This window comes from Tympanuchus pallidicinctus, unplaced genomic scaffold (assembly GCF_026119805.1).
Source record: "Tympanuchus pallidicinctus isolate F22 unplaced genomic scaffold, pur_lepc_1.0 scaffold3, whole genome shotgun sequence".
In the NCBI taxonomy this organism is placed as follows: Eukaryota; Metazoa; Chordata; class Aves; order Galliformes; family Phasianidae; genus Tympanuchus; species Tympanuchus pallidicinctus.
Genome location: NW_026294747.1, coordinates 15,310,872 through 15,329,798, shown reverse-complemented (window position 1 = coordinate 15,329,798; position 18,927 = coordinate 15,310,872). Strand labels below are relative to the sequence as shown.

Here is an 18,927-nt window from a genome sequence, read left to right as displayed (position 1 = left end):
GGCTGCTCTGTTCCCTAATTTAAGAGGCTCTAGTGTGTTTCAGGCACTGTGTGGGGGGTGAGGACTGGGCCAGAAGCTTCTGCCTCCTTAGCCAAGATCTTCCTCATTTTTAGGGGCGTACTTCTATCAGCTCTCCTGCAGCTATCAGCACATGCCGGTGGACTTGTTATAGCACGTTGAACAGCACATTCTTGCTGGCTCACTGGGGTCTGATCCAAAGCTTACTGCAGGCAATGAGGAAGGTTCATAGACTTCTTCAGTGGCCTTTGGACTGCCCTGCGGACACAGAAGCACGATGGCTGGTAAGCACATGCATGAGAGAACTCTGTTTCACTCCAAAGAGATGGCAAAAGAGATTCTGCATTCCAAACCTGTACGTCCTGGAACAGTAAAGCCAATATGAATCCTACTTAATAAGTGACTCAAAATCACTTTCTCCCTCAGTTTCTGAATCATCTGCATCTCAGCCTTTTTGAGGTTCTTAGGTAATGGGATGAGAAGAGTGCTGCATCTGAGGTCATTCCCACATGCACTGATTTCCAGTCACTTTTAAAATGCTTTCTATCACCGAGCAGCTCTCGTGTAAAGATCTCAGACATGAAGTAATCCTTCCAGCACTTCTAGAGAAAAGCTAGCAGCCATTAAACCTGTTTTACAGGTGGGTGGGCTGAGCTGCAGTCTGACAGAGATCACAAAGCGCGTTTAAGGCCAAACTGCCTGAGCTGCCACGTTCCCACAGCAGCGATGACCGCTCAGGGGGAATATTAACCTCCTTTGGTAGAGTGCCCAGGCAGAGGGGAGGGCCACGCAGTCTGCTGCAACTCCACTTGTGTACATGCACACATGACTACAAAGTAAATAAAACTAGCTGGCCTCGTGCCTTGAAACCGGGAGTCCCCAGAATGAAGGCTTAGTGTATGGTAAACCAACATGCTGTGCTCAGCCCTTCGTGCTGAGCCATCAGGCAGGAGGGAAGGTAAAGCTCAGGCCGGGTGCTCATTCCTGAGTCACCTTCTTCAGCATTTGTTATTGCCTAGCGTGTTAGCTTGCTGGATAATAAATGACTTCATTCACTGCAGCAGTGAGGACACCATTAAAAATTAACTCTGGCAAATGGCCTCGCGTATTTTTCAGACAGAGGCAGACAAGGGAGAAGAGGAAAAGAGTGTTGTTGAAATCTGGTTTGCAGAAAGGGCAAGTGTTGAGTTTTATTAATGTAGTTAGTTCAGGCTTCAGTTTAGTAAGTGCTGTTGCTGGCAGTTGATGATCAAAATTCCAGTAGCTTAAGGAGCTTTGTAAGCTTAAAAATAATCTGAATAGAGAAGATGCAATAGCCATATTGTAAGGCAGGTCAAAGAGTAAGATAAATGTGGATTACTTATTTGAAGCATAATGTTTTACTTGTTTGCAAAAATAAATGATTTTCTTACTTGGATGTTACTACCATACATGTGTAATGTGATGTGTAATGAAAAACAAACTTTTGCTTCAGGTATTGCACCGTTTTCTCACGGTACCACACTTATAACCATATACTATCCATGATAGCATGCAGAGTATATTTACCAAAATGGAAAGCTTGCATTAAAAATTGGAGGAACTAAGCCAGCTTGCATATAGATCCCTCATTTTCCTGGCTTCTCTTGCCTCCAGCACCCACACAATATCCATCAAATTGTCTCAAGACAATCCCAGGCTGCATTCTAAGCAAACGTAGGGCTTGGGCAAGATGCCAACCTGCTAGGCTCAGAGCAGGGAGTTCTGCCTGTGTGCACCCTCCCACTCCCACCGCCTGCATGCTGCAATTCAGTGCAGAGGAGCTCAGCTTTCAGCTCAGCAAAAAATCTCTCAGTGCTCCTTGCTCCCTTTGTGTCACTCAGAGAAAGGGATGTGATCTGAGGCTTGCTGGCGCTGTTATTAATGAACCCACTGATGACAGAACGTCCCTCTTGTTCTGAGAGCAGAAAAATAAACTTCAAGTCCACCACTAAACCTTATTCAGATGGCTTTGATATAGCAGCAAGCAGCGTGCCCCGTTCTGAGCCCAGGGTTCCCAGAACATCTAACAGCTCAGTCCGTAGATGGCTTGATATCCATGGGGAGGCTGGAGTGTAACATAAGCTGCGCTGCCAGGTGCAGTGACTGTGCAGGCAGATCTGCCTGCTGGCTGCCATGCTTCTCCCAGAAGCATACCACAGTTGTTGATATCATATTCTGTGCTGCAATATGATGGCACCTATCGAAGGGCCAAGGGGTGCTCTGCATGTACCACATCACCTGGCTGTGTCTATGTGCCACAGGTATTTGTAACCTTTAGGGTTCATTGTGCAGGCAAGATGCTATAAAGTTCCTGCATAAGAAGAGTTAAGAATTTCCTAGCTGAAGGCACTCAGTTATTGCTGTGACCAAGTTGGAGACTTTTCCTACTCTAATCTCTTTCCTTACCTGCTGCATTCCAGTGGCTTGTGCACCTTCAGCATCTGCCTTCCACGGAGCTAGCTGGTAAACAGTGAGCACAGCTGAATGCTGCACACCTGTGTTTCCACTGACACTTAAGGAAATGTGCTCTTTGTACTAGTTTAACCCTGTTAGCTAACCCTGACCTGCTCCTGCAGAGAATAATCAATTGATTACTTAGAAATTAGCCAGCTGCCACTGTTAGGTGTGCAAGATGGCTGTGAATGGTTAATGAATGTCCCTGTGATAGCCCAGCTACTGCATGGCATCAGGAGTGACTGCTGTGGGTCCTCGGAGAAATTGTGAAATGTTACTGCAACACATGAACTTCTGCTCATCTCAGTGCATGGCATGAGTCAGGTCTCAGCATCCCATTGTACCAGAAACAGTCACATATAAATCCAGCACAGGTTTGCCCCCTTTATATTTTCCAAATGTTCAGATCCAAATTGGAAAGGAAATGGTCAAAAGCCCCTCTCTGTTGCTACGGGGGGTGGGCAGGTCTGGAAGTGCAAGGTCTTTGCTTGGGCTGTAGGAAGTGAGTGGAGATGAGTCACAATATTGCAAGACAGTCCTACAGACAACAGTAGTTTGTAGTCATGAGATGCTTCCATTCTTATTTCTGTTTTCTGCTGCAGGGATGTGCAGGGGTGGAAAATTCAGCTCAGGAATTAGGAGTTTCTGATAAACCACTGCAGGGATTTACCCCAGGGTTTCTTTTACAGCGTTTCAAGTAAAGAGGATGCTGGGATGGAGCGTTCAGCTAGCAGTGTAATCATGCAGTGATGAACTGCAGAGTTCACAGCCAAAGAACTGATCTGCAAGCAATGCTGGAGGCCCCACAGCAGACAGCATGTCATGTCCACTACCACGTGCTGTATCCTTGAAAGCAGACTGTCAGGTGGGGAGCTGGAGGTAGGTGTGAGATTTGCATGAACTGTGATGTTTTCTATGGTTCAATACTCTGAAATACCACATGAGCAATTGTCTTTGTTTCACGTGGTATGCTGAGATATGTAACAGAGTTAACTTGTACTGACAGCGTATAAAAAGTACAGGAGCATACCAATAATCCATCTTCTGTCAGCACTAATCTAACTTAGCTGCTGGAATAACAAAGTACACAGTCCTTTTTCTAAGCACACATTATGCAAAGTCAGAGCCAGGGCTGTAAGGAGGATATTTGGAATTCAAGCCTCTCCTGTCATTTTTACAACATGGAAACATCCTTCCCTCTTTATAAGCATAGGCTTCCTTCTGCTAGCTAGCACTGATGGGGAAGTTATGCAATTCAGTGACCCAAATACAGAAGAATCCCTAGGCTTTCCAAAAAGACTTCCAATGGGAAAGGGAACATGAGATCCTTAAATTTTAGGGAAAATCCCAACATGGGATGGTGGTGGATTGCCTTATTTTTCATTCCTGTGAAGCTTTCGCTGGACTCAGATTCAGGCTGTGCACTACAGAATGGAAAGCAGAAGCAGATGTATAGAGTCAAGGGTTTCTTTGACAGAGCAAATCGGAAGCCCGAGCCCAACCATTTTTGTCTTTGCTCAATTCATTCATCACAGCCAAGCCAAAAGCAAGCACAAATTGCTGAGTAGACTGTGGAGCTGAAATGCCCCAGGGACCATTCTGAATGGCATTTGAGGCAAAAGAGGCAATTTGGCTCCTTTGTATGTGAGAATAGAGAGTCACATCCCCTCAGATACAGACATTAGGATGACACAGGTGTGCATGGAAATATTCAGGAAGGGTACGCAGGGTTTTTTCCAGCCCAAACGTAGCCTGCAGAACTGCCTGACAGCAAATCTACATGCTGATTTCCTCCCTGTGCTGCTGGACACTATGTCCTGAGACTTGTGAAGTACTTTTGTCAAAGCTGTTGTTTGTAGTGTGGCTTCTAGCAGTGCTTTTGGGAGTGATGGCTGAAAGCCTGGGTGTACATGAGTTGCATGCAGAGTAAGCTTAGAACTTTACAAAACAGTGCAAACAAGCAGTGAAATTGCCTGCAGACTGGTGCTTTGAACTGATTAATTTTTTTAAAATGTCCAGTTTCTCCACTGCTTCACACTGTGTATTGTCACACTGATGGCAAGTGAATATAAACCTTTCTGATTTGGTGGCATTTTGTGGTGGCTTTGCACTAGCACAAAAAGCAAGAAAATGCTGCAAAGCTGCTGCTTCACTGCTTGAAGACAGCCCGACAAATTTCACAGCTAATGCCTGCCTGGCAAAACAGAACTATTAACACAGTGAGTTCACAAGTTTTCCTCACACTGCAGAGAACAAGTGCTGCTCCTGAAAAACTATGGCAAAACAGACCTTGACCTTAACTTCTTTCCAACACCAGTTCATTTTTCTCTTAGTATAATGTTGGAAACAAAGTTGTAACTCGGTCATTGACCGTGAAATTCATCCCAGAAGAAATGCAAAGACCACCAACAATGTGGACCAGGTGTGAATTATAAATAGCATCAACAAGAGGCTTTTGGTGTCCCAAGTGCATTAACTCCACAGCCAGCAGTATTCCTTTTATATTTTTATTGTAAGCCAACCATTTTTAAGCCATCTCAGTAAGACTACATCTTGCTTGGGATTTGTGAACAGTGAAGACTGTAATTTAAATGAAACCCCTCTAGTAGTACTAAGTTTTAACAAGTTTTGTATCTACCAATTATTTAGCTAAAATGATTGTCTGTATGCTGTAGGATGGCTCTATTTACATCCCGTGCAGTGGGACATAGCCTGGAAAAGCAGATGTGTGCAGATAACAACCCTAGGCTCCTCAACGCTGGAAATGATTTGTCAAAAAAGAAGAGGAGAAAGGTAGATGTCCTTCAAGAGAAACACGAAACAATGATCTTTATTTTATACACAGACATTTCAAGTTAACCTTGGTTCATCTTGAGTCATGAATGATATAAGCAAGGGAATTCAAGCATGCTTTCCAGGCTCTCAATATATACTTTTTTCATATTTAGAAAAATTTTGTTTCCCTCTTCCTAAAATGGGTCAGGAGAGAAATCCTCTCCTTATGTATGTATTGATTGATTTATTTACAAATCCCAGTTACAACTAAGACAGAATTAGGAGATAAGCCCTGCTGGAATTGGGATGTTATGACTTGTCATTTTAGGTGTTAATACAGTGCCCCATTTCACTTTTGTTACTTCATGTCTTTCACTCTGATCAGTTGCCTCAATCACACATGAACGCAGCCATTTCTGGGTAGAGTCATTTTGTCACAAGCCAAATTCTATCTTTCAAAACAATAATGCAAAGAGGGAAAAAAACCCCACTAATCTGGCATTGGCACTGGGGATTGCTTGAGTGTAAGTGGAATTCCATTGGAGTTTCTTCCTTGCAGCAGAGCTGAACCTGCTCAATGCTTAGGTTAAAGAGACATCCCCACAGTACAAACCAGCAGCATCACATTTAAAGCTTGCTGTAAGCTTCCCTTTTCTCTAAGAAACCATCCTCTGTTGGAAGGTGCAGCTTGTTGCCTTTTATTACTTTCCAGTCAATAGTAGGGACAAAGAAAAATCATGACTGCCAACGTTTCACTGTGAGTTAAAATGCTCAAAAAATTACTTTTTTTTTATTGTTTTTTTTTTAGGTCTAGTTCAGCTTGAAAAGATACAACTTTGTGTGAAATGCCATATATTGCCTGATGAAGCTTTCCTGTAAGGTTGTACTTCATGAATTTGCGTAAGCCTGTGAAAAGGAGCAAAAACAAATGCTTGGATCTGGTGAGTCAGAGAAAATGTTTTTTAACTGGATCATCTCACTGCCCTTTCTTTTCATGCCAGATGCAGCTGCAGCAGAATAAATTCAATTCACAGATTTCTGTCTTCCTCTGGATCTTTGGATCAGTTCTAACTCCCACCCAGTCTCATTCATTGCTTCTGATGATGGTATCCTGAGCACCTGCTGTGAGCAAAATTTTTCTTACATCATCTTACGAACACAGTGACTTTAAACATGTGAAATCATGAGGTTAATACCACACCCAAGGCTTCAAACAAGGCCCTTTCCAGGTGTCTTGGCTGAATTTTTGAAAATGCTGTGGTAATTTCTAGTTCTTGATCAACACAAGAATTACCAAAGGTAGAAAGTGTTGTGCCGTACAAGAACATGAAAGAATGAGAGAATGCAGAGCAGCAGTCTGAATGGGGGAAGTCAGAACCACAGTGTAAATTACTCTCACCTTAGATTTGATTTTTGCCTTGTACAAAATGGTAGTGAATATATTTGTTCTGCATTAGCTACTTGCAACAATAAACTTTTGGAGGCACAGTTTTTACCATATCTGATGTATTTTAGCTGGTAGTGTTAGCTGCATTGACACCTTTTTTTTGATAAAAAGTATGAAAATTTGAAAATCAAATCAGAATGGGGCAAGCTTGAAGATATCCCAAATATGGAATGACAACAAAATTCCCGTTCCTCTGCTTTCAATCTACATCATAGAATCATAGAATTGCTCAAGTTGGAAAAGATCTTAAAGATCATTGAGTCCAACCACAACCTTAACATACTACCTAACTAACTAACAACCCTCTGCTAAATCATGTCCCTGAGCAAATGTATAACACTGTGGCAGTGGTAATGAAAACTGGATACTCAGAAAATGGAGTTATCCAGGGATAAAGCAAAATTTCAGGAGTTTAATACACTAATTTGGCACTGAGTAATTTCTGCCTTGCTGAATAAGAAGAGGAAGAATATCTTAAAATCATCACATTTGGGATGATATAAGAATAGGGATTACACACACCCATCAGTCTGAACCTCAACAGCACGTAATGTTTTAAAAGAAAATTTAACTGAAAGCATAATTAAAGACAATGGAAAACATGGCAGGAGTTTCCCAAGGGTGGATTACAGCCACCCCTTGTAATGGGGCTGGTGGGAAGGAAAGGTTGTGCTGAAATGGAGAACGTCTGAAAGTCTGCAGTGAGAGTTCTTCTGGGCAATAGTCATCTCCTCTTCTGTTAGTGCCCTTTGAAAAAAGCACAGAAGCATGCTAATGATGTTTGATAATGATTAAGCTGCATCATCAGAGGAAGGCTGGAAAAAAGGGACAGAGCAATAAGAATAGAATAAAACGTAGAGATAAAAAGTGCAAGGTCACACACTTACTTACATGAAGTTGGGACTCCCACTCCCCCAGAGAGGACACAAACCGAGAGGAGCCTCACCTCAATAGCTTATGATTACAGGTGACCAATTTGGTGTGACCTTGATAACGCCATCTCAGGATATACCAGACATGGCATTTCCAGCAAGATAGGATAGTATATATTCCACCATATAAGACACGTGGAGTAAAGGCTGCTATTCTGGTCACCCACCTTCAAGGAAAAAAAAGCTAGAAAAGAAAAACCAGGGTGATAATAAAAATTGTGAACTTGCCTCTAATGATGGAAGATTTTGAGTTTGGCTTGTATGACTTAGCAATATAAATGTCAAGACGAGATGAGAGCAGGCCCTATAAATATATCAGGAAAACAAATATCAGAGAGGAGTTATTTTTAGCTGGAAAATATTTTGGCAAAAGAACAGATAGGTATAAACTAGCAATAAATAATTGTAGTCTGTAATTTAGGACGCCTGTAACAATCAGAGAGAGGCTACTAAGAGGAGGAAGAAGAGACTGGCAGGTATCTAAGTGACTTTGATGTGGTTACCTGCAGTAGAATTGGATCCCCTAATGAGAAAGCCCCTTTTTATCCTGTATTTCCAAGGTGTAGTGCAGAGGAATTCCTAAATGTCAATTATGCAAGTATCAACAGCAGTGGGTGTAATCAACAATATTTATTAGTAGGTGGAATGACTGGTTGCTTTTTGGGTACGCTCTGACTGGATAGAGCCACAAGGACAGTTGCATCTCTTCTTCAGAAGACTCCAAAGGAATAGCATGTCTGACCAGGCTTGGTTTTCAGAGAAAGTTTTGCCTGATCCCTGTTCATTTGCATTGCATCAATATAATTAATCCAGTCTAACCTGTTCTAGTTCGTGGCACTCCTGCTATGGTGAGATCAAAATCAGGTCCAACATCTCTGACCGGGTACGCCATTTGTTAATACTGCAATTTAAAGGTTTTAAACATCTTGTGGCAAAACTGCAGCATAACTGCTATAAAGCTTCATGTATGTACAACGTGATTCCTGGATAGAGATCACTTCAGCTCCATAGTTATTAATTCACAGGTTTCTCGCTGACCTTAGCTCAGCTCTGGGAGCCATGCCAGAACAATTACAGTAACTCTGAGCAGCGCAGGCATAAAGCTCCTGTATTTACTCTGAAATTGTGCCAGGTTTTCTCTGGCTCAGTGATGGAAAGATGCATTTCTTCTTTGATTAGTTTCAAATAGTTCAGCCTGGGTTGCCTATAACAAGGTTACTTCATTAAAAAAAAAAAAAAAAAAAAAAAAAAAGGAGGAGAAATAAGGTATTATGAAGAGGTGTGCATACACTATATACTTGCTGCATAGATAACATTGAGGAAATGCAAGCTAAAAAGGGGGGAAAGCGAGTCAAGGTGACTTGTTATCCAGAAAGTGGCAGAGTTGGGAATGAAATTCAAGGGGAATATACTTCACTTGGTGTGGTTTTCACTGAATCGTGCTATCTTTGTGGAGCACGCTGAGGCCCACCTCCTTCCTTCCTGCAAAGGTAGGGCAGCTGGAAGGCAGTGACACCAGGTGAAGCTGAGCATGCTCACCACTTGGGAGACCCAGGCCCCTGGTGATCTTCTCTGACGTTAATTGACTGTCAGACCTTGCAAAAGGGGAGGGAACACATTTCCTGATCTGTGGTTTAAGGTAGTATTTTCCAGACTCTGGAGTGAATTTCATGTTGCAAAGGAAATGATGATGCAATCTTCCAGCAGCTGCTGTGCTCCAGCATCCTTGCAAAGGTACAGTACATATTTTGTGGCTGTATGTGTATATGCAAGCTGCATATTCAAAAACCCCGTTTTTCTTAACAGCAGGCAGGCCTCCAGGTCTCCAAACCCATCTTCCTATCCCCAAAAGAAACACTGCTAAAGGTTGCTCCCAGCAAAACTGTAGCGGTCATCCTGAAAGCGAGCTCCTGAAAAATCAAGTTTTTATGTAAGACTGCCATGGGTGTGATCTCATCTTCCTACGTGCCAGGTCTATGAGTCCTGTACCTAAAGCATAGAAAGGTTCCTCATAACTGCAAGTGAAATGGCAAGAGCAACGTTCTGAATGAATATATTGTGATGAGTCTGAAAGATCAGAGAACGCGTGTCTTTGAATAGATAAATCTAATTGATGAACGTGTGAGTCTGATGATGGAATTAACCTGATTTAATTAATTACTCCCTCTTGGTGGAACTGCGAAAACTGACTGTAGTGTGCTTTAGTCTTTTAGTTTTTAAAATCAATCACATTAAGGGAAAGTAAACAAGTTTGGTTCAGAGATGGAAGGGCTGTTACGTGCTTAGTTTATATGGCTCTGCAGATGCCCAGTGAGCTGCTGAGCTCCAGAAACTGAATCCTGCATGCTGGCCTGTCTGTGCTGGGGGTGTATGTAGCAGCGATGGCTCCCTGCCTTCATGCCCAAGCTTTTAGTTGAGCAAAAACAGACCATCTTGCCTAACATAGATGGGATGAAGATTTGCTTCAGGAAGTGTATGGGAACTGTTGGGTCACAGCCTGAATCACTGATTGAGCACCTGAGGAAGACCTGGTCAGCTGTGGGAGCACAGGTGAAGGCAATTCATCTCGTGACCCCTCTTAGACCTCATTTACAGGCTGACCAGTACTGGGGAAGCATCTCTGGTTGGGGATCTCTCCCTTGTGGAGTCTTTTCTGTAAGCCTAGCTCTTAGGACACTGGTGAGTGCCTTTATTTTCCCTTTAAATACCTGCTCATCTATGCTAGTTCTTTTGATGTTACTCTCCTGTATGGCCCTTCCACCAAGTTAATGTTTCCAATTGTAACAGGAGATCAGTGGAACATCCAGATGGCCTGCTTGGGAACATCCCAGAAGCTCCCAACCTCCTGAAATAACTAAGTGTTCTTGATTCACACCAGGGGTTGAACAGTGAAGAAGAACTGGAATGATGCCATAGTGCTCCCCAATAGGAGGTGATGAATGGGACAAGCATGCTGCTGCTCGTGCAGCCAAGTGATGAGCCAACAGTGCAAGTTCTGCTCTTGCTGCTAACAAAGCTGTACCGCCTCTGCCTCAAGCTGTTTCCTGCACAGCTCTCCTTGCCCTGCAACCATCCCTAGGGCTCCGTTCAGCCAGGATCCCTCGCTTCAGGGAACACGCGGAGCTCGCCTCCCCTCAGTGCCCATCATGCCGCAGCCGGTTGCCAGCCGGCGGGCACGGCGCGTCGCGTCGGGGCGGGGCGGCGGAGGGAGGCCGGGGCTGCCCCGTGGTGGCGGCCGTTGCCGGGTAACTGGGGCCTCCTCGGCCGCAGGTGGGAGCCGTTCGGGCCCTGTGGCGGCCGGTTTCTGTTGCTGGGAGCCTTTTTTCGTGCCCCGGTCCCTCGCAGGGAGCAGTTGGTGGCAGCCCCGAGGCGCCAGAGTGTTTGTGGGAGCCGCGGGCGCCGCGTTAGCGGGCGGTTGCCTGTCCTGAGCAATCCCACCAGCTTGCCCGTGGTCATGCACCTGGCCTGCATTGTTCTCGTGGAAAACTCCATTATTTCACCATGTGAACGCTCCTGTTCATCTCAGAGTTTTCCATCCCGTTCAAAATTTTCTGGTGAGTACGAAAATGTATTAATCAAATGTACTTTTAACCTTTTACTGTTGTAATGTAGCCTCAGCTAATTCTTAAAGCCCATGAAGTGATTACCGAGTAAATAATTGTTCAGCAAATACCTTATTTTTGCATATATGTAGATTCTTCTATATCAGTCTTTCACACACTCGCGTTTCCCTCTGGAAACTGTTCAGCTCTGCTAGGCTGTACTGCCACTCTACAACTGCTTGAAAGGACAGGTTGTGGCCAGATGGGGGGCTCTTCTCCCAGGTAACAGCGGTAGGGTGAGAGGGAATGGCCTCAAGCTGTGCCAGAGGAGGTTCAGGTTGGGTATTAGGGAACGTTTCTTCTCCAAAAGAGTGGTGATGCAGCAGCACAGGCTGCCCAGGGAGATGGTGCAGTCACCATCCCTGGAGGTGTACAAGGAAAGGGCAGATGTGGCACTGAGGGTTACAGTGGAGTCGGACTGGGGGTTGGACTTGGCAAGCGTAGAATCTTTTCCAACAGTAACAGTTCTGTGATTCTATGTGTACTGTTACATCTTCAAGACCTGCTGATCATGAATGTGTGTTGTTACAGCTGATAAAGTAGTATGAAGTAGTACTTTCTTATTGTGGAATGCTCAGAGCCTGTGGAGGTTTCATTTGAAGGCTTTGTTCTTACCGTGGTTTTGTTTTGTTTTGTTTTGTTTTAAAGCAGGTTATGGAGGAATCACACAAGAAATTGCACTGTGGGCAAATGCATCACTGAAGATAAATGGAGATGAATGATTAATAAATGAAAATCTCTATAGCAGAAGGATGGAAAGAAGAAGGGGCAGAACAGCAGCACCGCTGGAAGAAAAGGTGAATTAATTGAAAAGGCACAAGTGACTAAAATGTCTCAGATTTCTATTTGATGTGGTTTGGTCCAATTTAAAGAATTTGCGTATAGAACTTGAGTTAAAAAAAAATGCAGCATTCAGACATGTCAGAGCTTGGAGTTGCTATCATTAATTGGTTTCTTACTATGCTTTTTCTGGCCTATATGTTCTCTCTCTTGGCTTTAATACTGAGAATGTGGGCAGGGAGACGGAACTTTGGGCAATGTATGCCATTACTTGTGCAAAGTGGTGAAAGAGCCATGGGTGCCCCAGGCTTCTCAGCTGGCTACATAGTGAAAAGTGGGAACTTGGGTCTGTTCTGTCCTACTGTGTTCTTGGAGCTCTTATCTCAGGAGATTTGATAAATGGATACCTCCATCTGTGGCAGTTTCTTAGTTCAGTCGTATACTACTGTCAGTGGGAGAGAGAACATCGGGCTTTGTCTGTGGCCTGTGATGTCAGCAGCTTGCTTTACCTCAGCTCTAGGGACCTGTTTCTATGTGAGAACAGGATTCAGATGTGATATGAGACTAAATGTGAGTTAGCATCAAACTAGATTGATTTCATCTTATTATTAGTGTCTGTGCATGCTTATTTAACTGAAGATCCTCAGGGTCATGGTAATGTACTTATTTTCCAAGTTTGAAGTAGTACAGAATTTAATTCTGCTAAATGCTACCATTGTTTAATGCATCACGCATTTGGAATTGCTAGGTTTGTTACCAATGTGAATAGTGTAACATTTGCTTGGGATGAACTATGAATAAGTTATTTTTAAGTTGGAAAACCCATGAGCTTCTCACAGAAATGAATGTGTAACTTTAATTTGCCACTGAAATGGTGTTTGTATCCCTTCTGTAGATTCCTAAGCTGTCAGCACAACCTACTTTATATCAGTTGGGCCACAAGTACTTGCTGTAGTACAAACCAGAATGTCAAATTTGCCATGATGGATGTAATGAAGGCTAATTTATCTGTATTTGAAGTAAAAGATGGCTGATGCTGGCCATTCAAAGCAGCATTATCTGATTTAAACAACAGAAATAAATTCCAAGAGCCTTCTTGTTTCATTGCAGTACCTCACATAGTGAAGTATTTGAAATGTAACGCTGTTTATCCTACAGTTTTTGCATTGTGAGTTTTCATTTAATTTTCTTAGCGTTGAGTTCTAACATGACTTTGATTTCTCTTTTTTTATGTGACTAGCATAAGTAATGTTTGGGTGTGGTTTTGTTTTGTTTTAGTAGAGAATCCATCCAAATTCAAAGCAATGAATATGGAGGGGAAGGGGAGAGTATATAGAATGAAAGGCTTTAAATAAATTATTTCTTCCTGAGAAAGACAAGCTGCTGTGGCAGTTCTCTGAAAATATCATCTCATAGCTGGTCAGAAAATGTTAAAACTCTTAAAAAAATAAATAAATAAAAATTGAAAACAGTATAAATTCATTTACTTTCTCTGTGCCCGTATCTTGAATCTTATGTGCAGTTCTGACCGTCCTGGAAAAGTAAATGTCAGAACTGAAATTGTTTCCATTTCTCATCTTTGTTCCATTTCATGGGAAAGAGACAAAATCAAATGAGATTCTTTTAGCTAGAAAAAGAGATGGAAAGGAGATGATGCAAAAAAAAAAAAAAAAAAAAAAAAGTTTAAATTAATGAATGCTGTGGATGGATGGATCATCCATAATTGTGTCTAACCATTTTCACCTCATTTATAATTTTAGCCTTCACAGCAACCTATGGCAGTGCATTCTACAATTTAACCCAATACCTTGCAAAAGTACATCTCCTTTTTAAAAACTGCTTCCTGATAATCCTTTTCTGTTGGGTAATATCACTGCTTGTCTTAAGATGTGACAAATAATTGATTCCTTATTTATCAACCATGGCTGTCAAATACAACACACCTTTTTCTCAGGATATAACTAAGTAGCAGATGTCCAGAAATGAGGACAGCATGTCAGAGGAAGGATTGCTTTGAACTATTCTGTGTCTGATCCTGTTTTTTTTAAGCATCTGTTTTTGTCTGCAGTAGCGAGCTGGCCCTCTGCCTTGACCCAGCATGACAGTTATTACACTAACAAACAGGTTGTGTTAAGTGATTTCATAAAGTTCTTTTCACTGTAAGTTGTCAGACCTTGCTGAAATCTTGGGGGTGTCTGTTACTAAATAAGCTCCTGTGCACTGTTTGGTATTTTCCTATGAGTTAAACCAGAACTAGTCTACTTTTATTTATATATCCCATATGAGCACCAGTCTGGAAGTCAGGAACATCCCAGCACTGAAAATGACTTTTCAAATGGCTTTGCGGGTCACGAAATCTCTTGGTTTAAATGGCTTAATTATCTAATAGAATGGACTGAAAATTGTTTGGGGACAACAGAGCACTTTGAAATGCAGAAATGCTTTATGTGATGCATTTTCATTCTGCGTAGAAGTTTGGATTTCAAAAGGCTCATAAATGTAGTGCAGCAGTAGTCCATTTCTTGGATGCAATTTAGGCATGCTTCTGAATGGTGGATGCTAAAAATGTGCTTAAATAAAAAACGCCAAGCATTTCTTTTCTGCAGCTTTAGGCTGTCACACAGTTCTGAGTCTGTGAGTTACAACAGTCTGAGAATGAGCAGCAATGTTGTAAGCTTGGTCCTTGGTACTGCATTAATCTGTGCAGGCAGACACTAGTGGATGCATCTCTGAGACCTCTGCCACAGAAAACAGCAGCACTGTGGTGTTTTTATTCTAACAAATGGAGAAAGCCTGCAAGGCCTTTGGATATACAGGGGAAAATGGAGAATGTGTTAGAGAAAAAACAGTGGGAGAGGATCGACTGGTGTGAATGTCTCTTGCTTTAAGGCCCAGACAAAGGCAGCAAGGCTAGTTTAAGAGCTGTATTTATGTAAGGTGAGAAGGTTGGTTGTTGTTTTTTGTTTCTTTGTTTTTGTTGCATGCGTGTAACAGGAAAGGATAATTAGGGCAACTCCTATAGCAAAAACTAAGCAATGATGGGGTACTTCTATTTAATAGCGTCCCCTGTCTCTGCAGCAACTGACACCACCTTCGATATGATTTTTTTTAATTCAGTGAAATTTTTTTGTCTATACAGGGCATAAAAATTGATGCTTTAATCTTTTGCAGCTGCTGAGAGCTGATTTCAGACTTTTTGTGCAACATGACTTCCAGCAGAATATGGCAGGATTGAGACAAATCATTTGAGAAATGTTCATTCAATCGCTGACAAAAACTTTATTTTTACTAAGAAGGTAAAACTTTACAGTAGTAAAAGAATATGTCCGAAGACCTCACCCACTGGCACTGACCCAGTGAGATTGTTCCTTGGGTGATGAATTTTTTTTATGAGACACTCAGATTTTGTTTATTCTTTTTTATTCCTTCCCTGAAAGTAGGTTTTCATCCTGCTTCTGACTTTCTGAATATATGGTGCAGGCTACACAGAGTCAGTGTTGGCCTCAGGTAAATAAACATCTTAAGAGGAGTGCTTCCTGAAGGTCATCTTTGTTCCAATGTACTCAGACTTGAATACAGACTGGCTGAAGGATGTGCAGTGCTGCTGTAAGGCTCTGAGAATTGGCTGGCTGCCTTTCTTCAGCCCAGCTCAGACAGAGTATGCTGGGATTTGTATTTTTAAGTCATCTCTGTCAAATCAGGAACTAAAGAAGAAACAACTTGGACAACCGATACTTTGATATGAGCCCTTACCTACGGGCCTTGGTGTTAACTAAACACTTATTAAATGAGATGTGGCTGATGAAGAGCAGAAAGCTTTAGCACCGTTGTAGACCATATCTTGTAGAGATGTCATGAAGAGGAAATACTTGTTTTGGGGTCCTCTTCAAAATGCTTTTAAATGATGTCAGTAGATGCTTCTACTGTTTGAGGAAAGCTGTTCAAGAAAAAGGCAGATATGCCCCTCAGAGCCACGCTTAGCAAGCATGGTAGGATGGGTTGATGGTTGGACTAGAGGATCTTGGTGTTTTCTAACCTTAGTGATTCTTTGATTCTATCTTGGATTAGCCAAGTGATGAACTTTGTACTTGTGTAATCATCCTGTTCACTATATGGAAAGTTATTTATGTGAATAAGTCTTTTCAGGATTAGAGCCTTAAAACTATGGTGCTGAGTTAGATTTTCCTTTCTGAGCTTGCAGAGCATGTAAGCACATGAATGGGTGCCTGTGACATGAAGAGAGTTTATCTTGTTAGGATTCTCAACTGCATGCACTGATCTTAAAATACTACTGTCTTTACAAAACCTTGCTGGTTTTATGTCCTCAGAGCATCATAGCTATATAACATGTCTACTATCTGCATTTTAAACAACCGTTGAATACTTACTTGTAATGAGAATACTGGTCCTTTTATGTGCTAGAAAGGTAAATGACCTGGCTGGCATTTTAGAAAAAATAATTGCTTGGGTTCTTTAAATTGTCCTTTAAAGATTATAGGATATGCAGTAGATATTAGGACAACCAATGGGGTATTAAACATGAGATCAAATCTTAATTCATCCAGTGAGGATGTACTTACCTGCGTATTTTGTCTTCTGAAATAAAGAGAATATTGGAAGTAAGATCCGAAGAGAAGAATATTGTTTTCTTACAGAAGACTTCATTAAGCTGGTGCTATAGTTCAAATTAATATCTACGCCTTGGGAATAGTCGGAAAGAATAATGTTACAGTTGAATACTTTTTATTTTAACAAAGCTGAGACTATAACGGTGAGGACAGCGTAGAAATATATTTTCCCCTATCTTTGGCTCCAGAGATATGTTACATTTAAGGTAGTATCATAGGAGACTGTTGGGCAGCAAAGTCACAGGCACCCTGGAGCTGTGTTTTCCTATAACTTCCATTGCTCATATAGTACTGTTACATCCTACTGCCTGTTTTTCTTGTCTTATGCTCATGCTGGTGAAGGGTGAGGGCAGAAATCAGAAAGAAGCCTCCTGAGACATCTTCTTGCAGCGGGAAACCTGCCTCAGGAAAAGCCTATCTCTGTGGCATCTTGCAATTTCAGCCAAGGATTTAGATAATCCATGTTCATTGAAGTTCATAGCACTTGCACCGCAGAAGGTATCAATGAATGTTTATAGCTTGGTAGAAGTTGCCACTGATCCCTTCCCACCACAGTGCTCTAAAACTAAAAACGATTGAATGGACTTCAGTTTATTGTTTCTCTGACACAGAACAGCTTGTATAATAAGGAGCAATCTGCTTTTTATCCTGCTATCAGAACAGCATTTGTCAAGCTAGTTTCAGAGTGATTTAATATAGAAGTATTTCCAGCATATATGATAAACATTTCTCATCACCTTACAACCTCCTTGGCAGGGCGTGGGAAAGTATTACCTAGCTTGCTTTTTTAATACATACAATTTATATATGTATAAAAGAGAAATTGGTGGCATTTAAATGCATTGCCTCTTTTATTTATTACTGCTCTATTTCGTAAGAACATGAAATGCCTGTTGTCTCAAGCCTAGGCTGGATTTGCAGTGTGGACTTTCTTCTGTAGGACCACAGCATCACTGGAGAACAGCAAAGTTTGAACTCAGCTTTCAGTGCATGGAATAGTATGAATATCAGGAAGTACCTAAGAGCTTTCCCTGGGGACTGAGAGGGGCATAGATCATAAGGCTTCTCCACCGTGCTCATGGAAACTACAGAGCAGAATTTACATGTAGTACCAAGGGATAACCGGGCACTCTTACAACCTATGACTCCATAAAGAAGATAAACAGTGAGGAAAATCTATACATTTGCAGTGTGTGAGAGTTTGTGTCCAGCTCTGGAGCCTCCAGTACAAGAAAGACAGCTGTTGGAGGGGGTCCAGAGGAGGGCCACAGAGATGATCGAGGGGCTGGAGCACCTCCCTTATGAAGACAAGCTGAGAGAGCTGGGCTTGTTCAGCCTGGAGAAAAGAAGGCTGTGGAGTGACCTCATTGCAACTTTTCAGTACTTAAAGGGAGCCTACAAACAGGAGGGGAATCAACTCTTTGAAAGGGTAGATAACAGCAGGACAAGGGGAAATGGTTTTAAATTGAGGGAGGGAAGATTTAGGTTGGATGTCGGGGAAATTCTTTACAGAGAGAGGTGAGGTGCTGGAACACCGAGAGGTTGTGGATCCCCATCCCTGGAGGTGTCCAAGGCCAGATTGGATGGGGCCCTGGGCAGCCTGGTCTAGTATTAAATGAGGAGGTTGGTGACCCTGCTTGTGGTGGGAGTTTGGAGGTTCGTCATCCTTGAGGTCTCTTCCAACTCAGGTCATTCTGTGATTCTGTGACCCAAAGCCTCAAATTTCTCAAAAGGTTAAACAAAACTGCTACTGTAAACATTTGAGTCATTCAATGTCATAGAAGTCATTGAATTTCTTATTATGTTTTTTATTATGAAAGAGAATTCTCCTTGATATTTCAGCATTCTCATAGAAGCTTTAGTTTTTTTTATAAAGGCCCATACAAGTGGAATGTTTATAAATGCTCTTTATAGTGTTTTTGTGATCCACTGTTATTATAGCAGCATTGAAGTGCATTTTACCACCTCCTGTTTAATGAAAACAGAAGATTAATACAGTATCACCCATGTAAAAATGAAAGACTCCTGTTAATATCAAGTCAGATGTTTTATTTTTCAACTTTAATTAATGTCACACCTGCTAAAATAGAGTGGTGTGTTGCAGGATGCTTTATATTGCATAAAAGTAGTAGGAACTGTTTTTGCCATCAGGAGTAGATTATTGTAACAGTAGTTTCCTGATGACATCATAGCAAATTCCAGCTGCCCAAGTAGTTATTTTCCAGAAGAGGTTATCTGTAGTGCACTTGCACAGAGTTATACTTATGAGA

General features: G+C 42.0%; 1 protein-coding gene across 3 annotated transcripts in view; it reads left to right on the top strand.

Moving 5' to 3' along the window:
• Positions 1-18,927, top strand: part of LRRC56 (leucine rich repeat containing 56) — a 70,968-nt gene that overhangs the window by 7,571 nt on the left and 44,470 nt on the right. The window contains exons 5-9 of one of the 3 annotated variants that reach the window (XM_052696207.1): positions 114-302; positions 3,183-3,372; positions 6,077-6,209; positions 10,526-11,201; positions 11,901-12,046. In XM_052696207.1, coding sequence (XP_052552167.1) covers positions 12,002-12,046 — 45 coding nt within the window. In that variant the 5' untranslated portion in view covers positions 114-302; positions 3,183-3,372; positions 6,077-6,209; positions 10,526-11,201; positions 11,901-12,001. Of the gene's footprint in view, positions 1-113; positions 303-3,182; positions 3,373-6,076; positions 6,210-7,264; positions 10,327-10,434; positions 11,202-11,897; positions 12,047-18,927 lie in introns of those variants that run through there. The other 2 variants (XM_052696205.1, XM_052696206.1) reach the window with 2 other exon arrangements.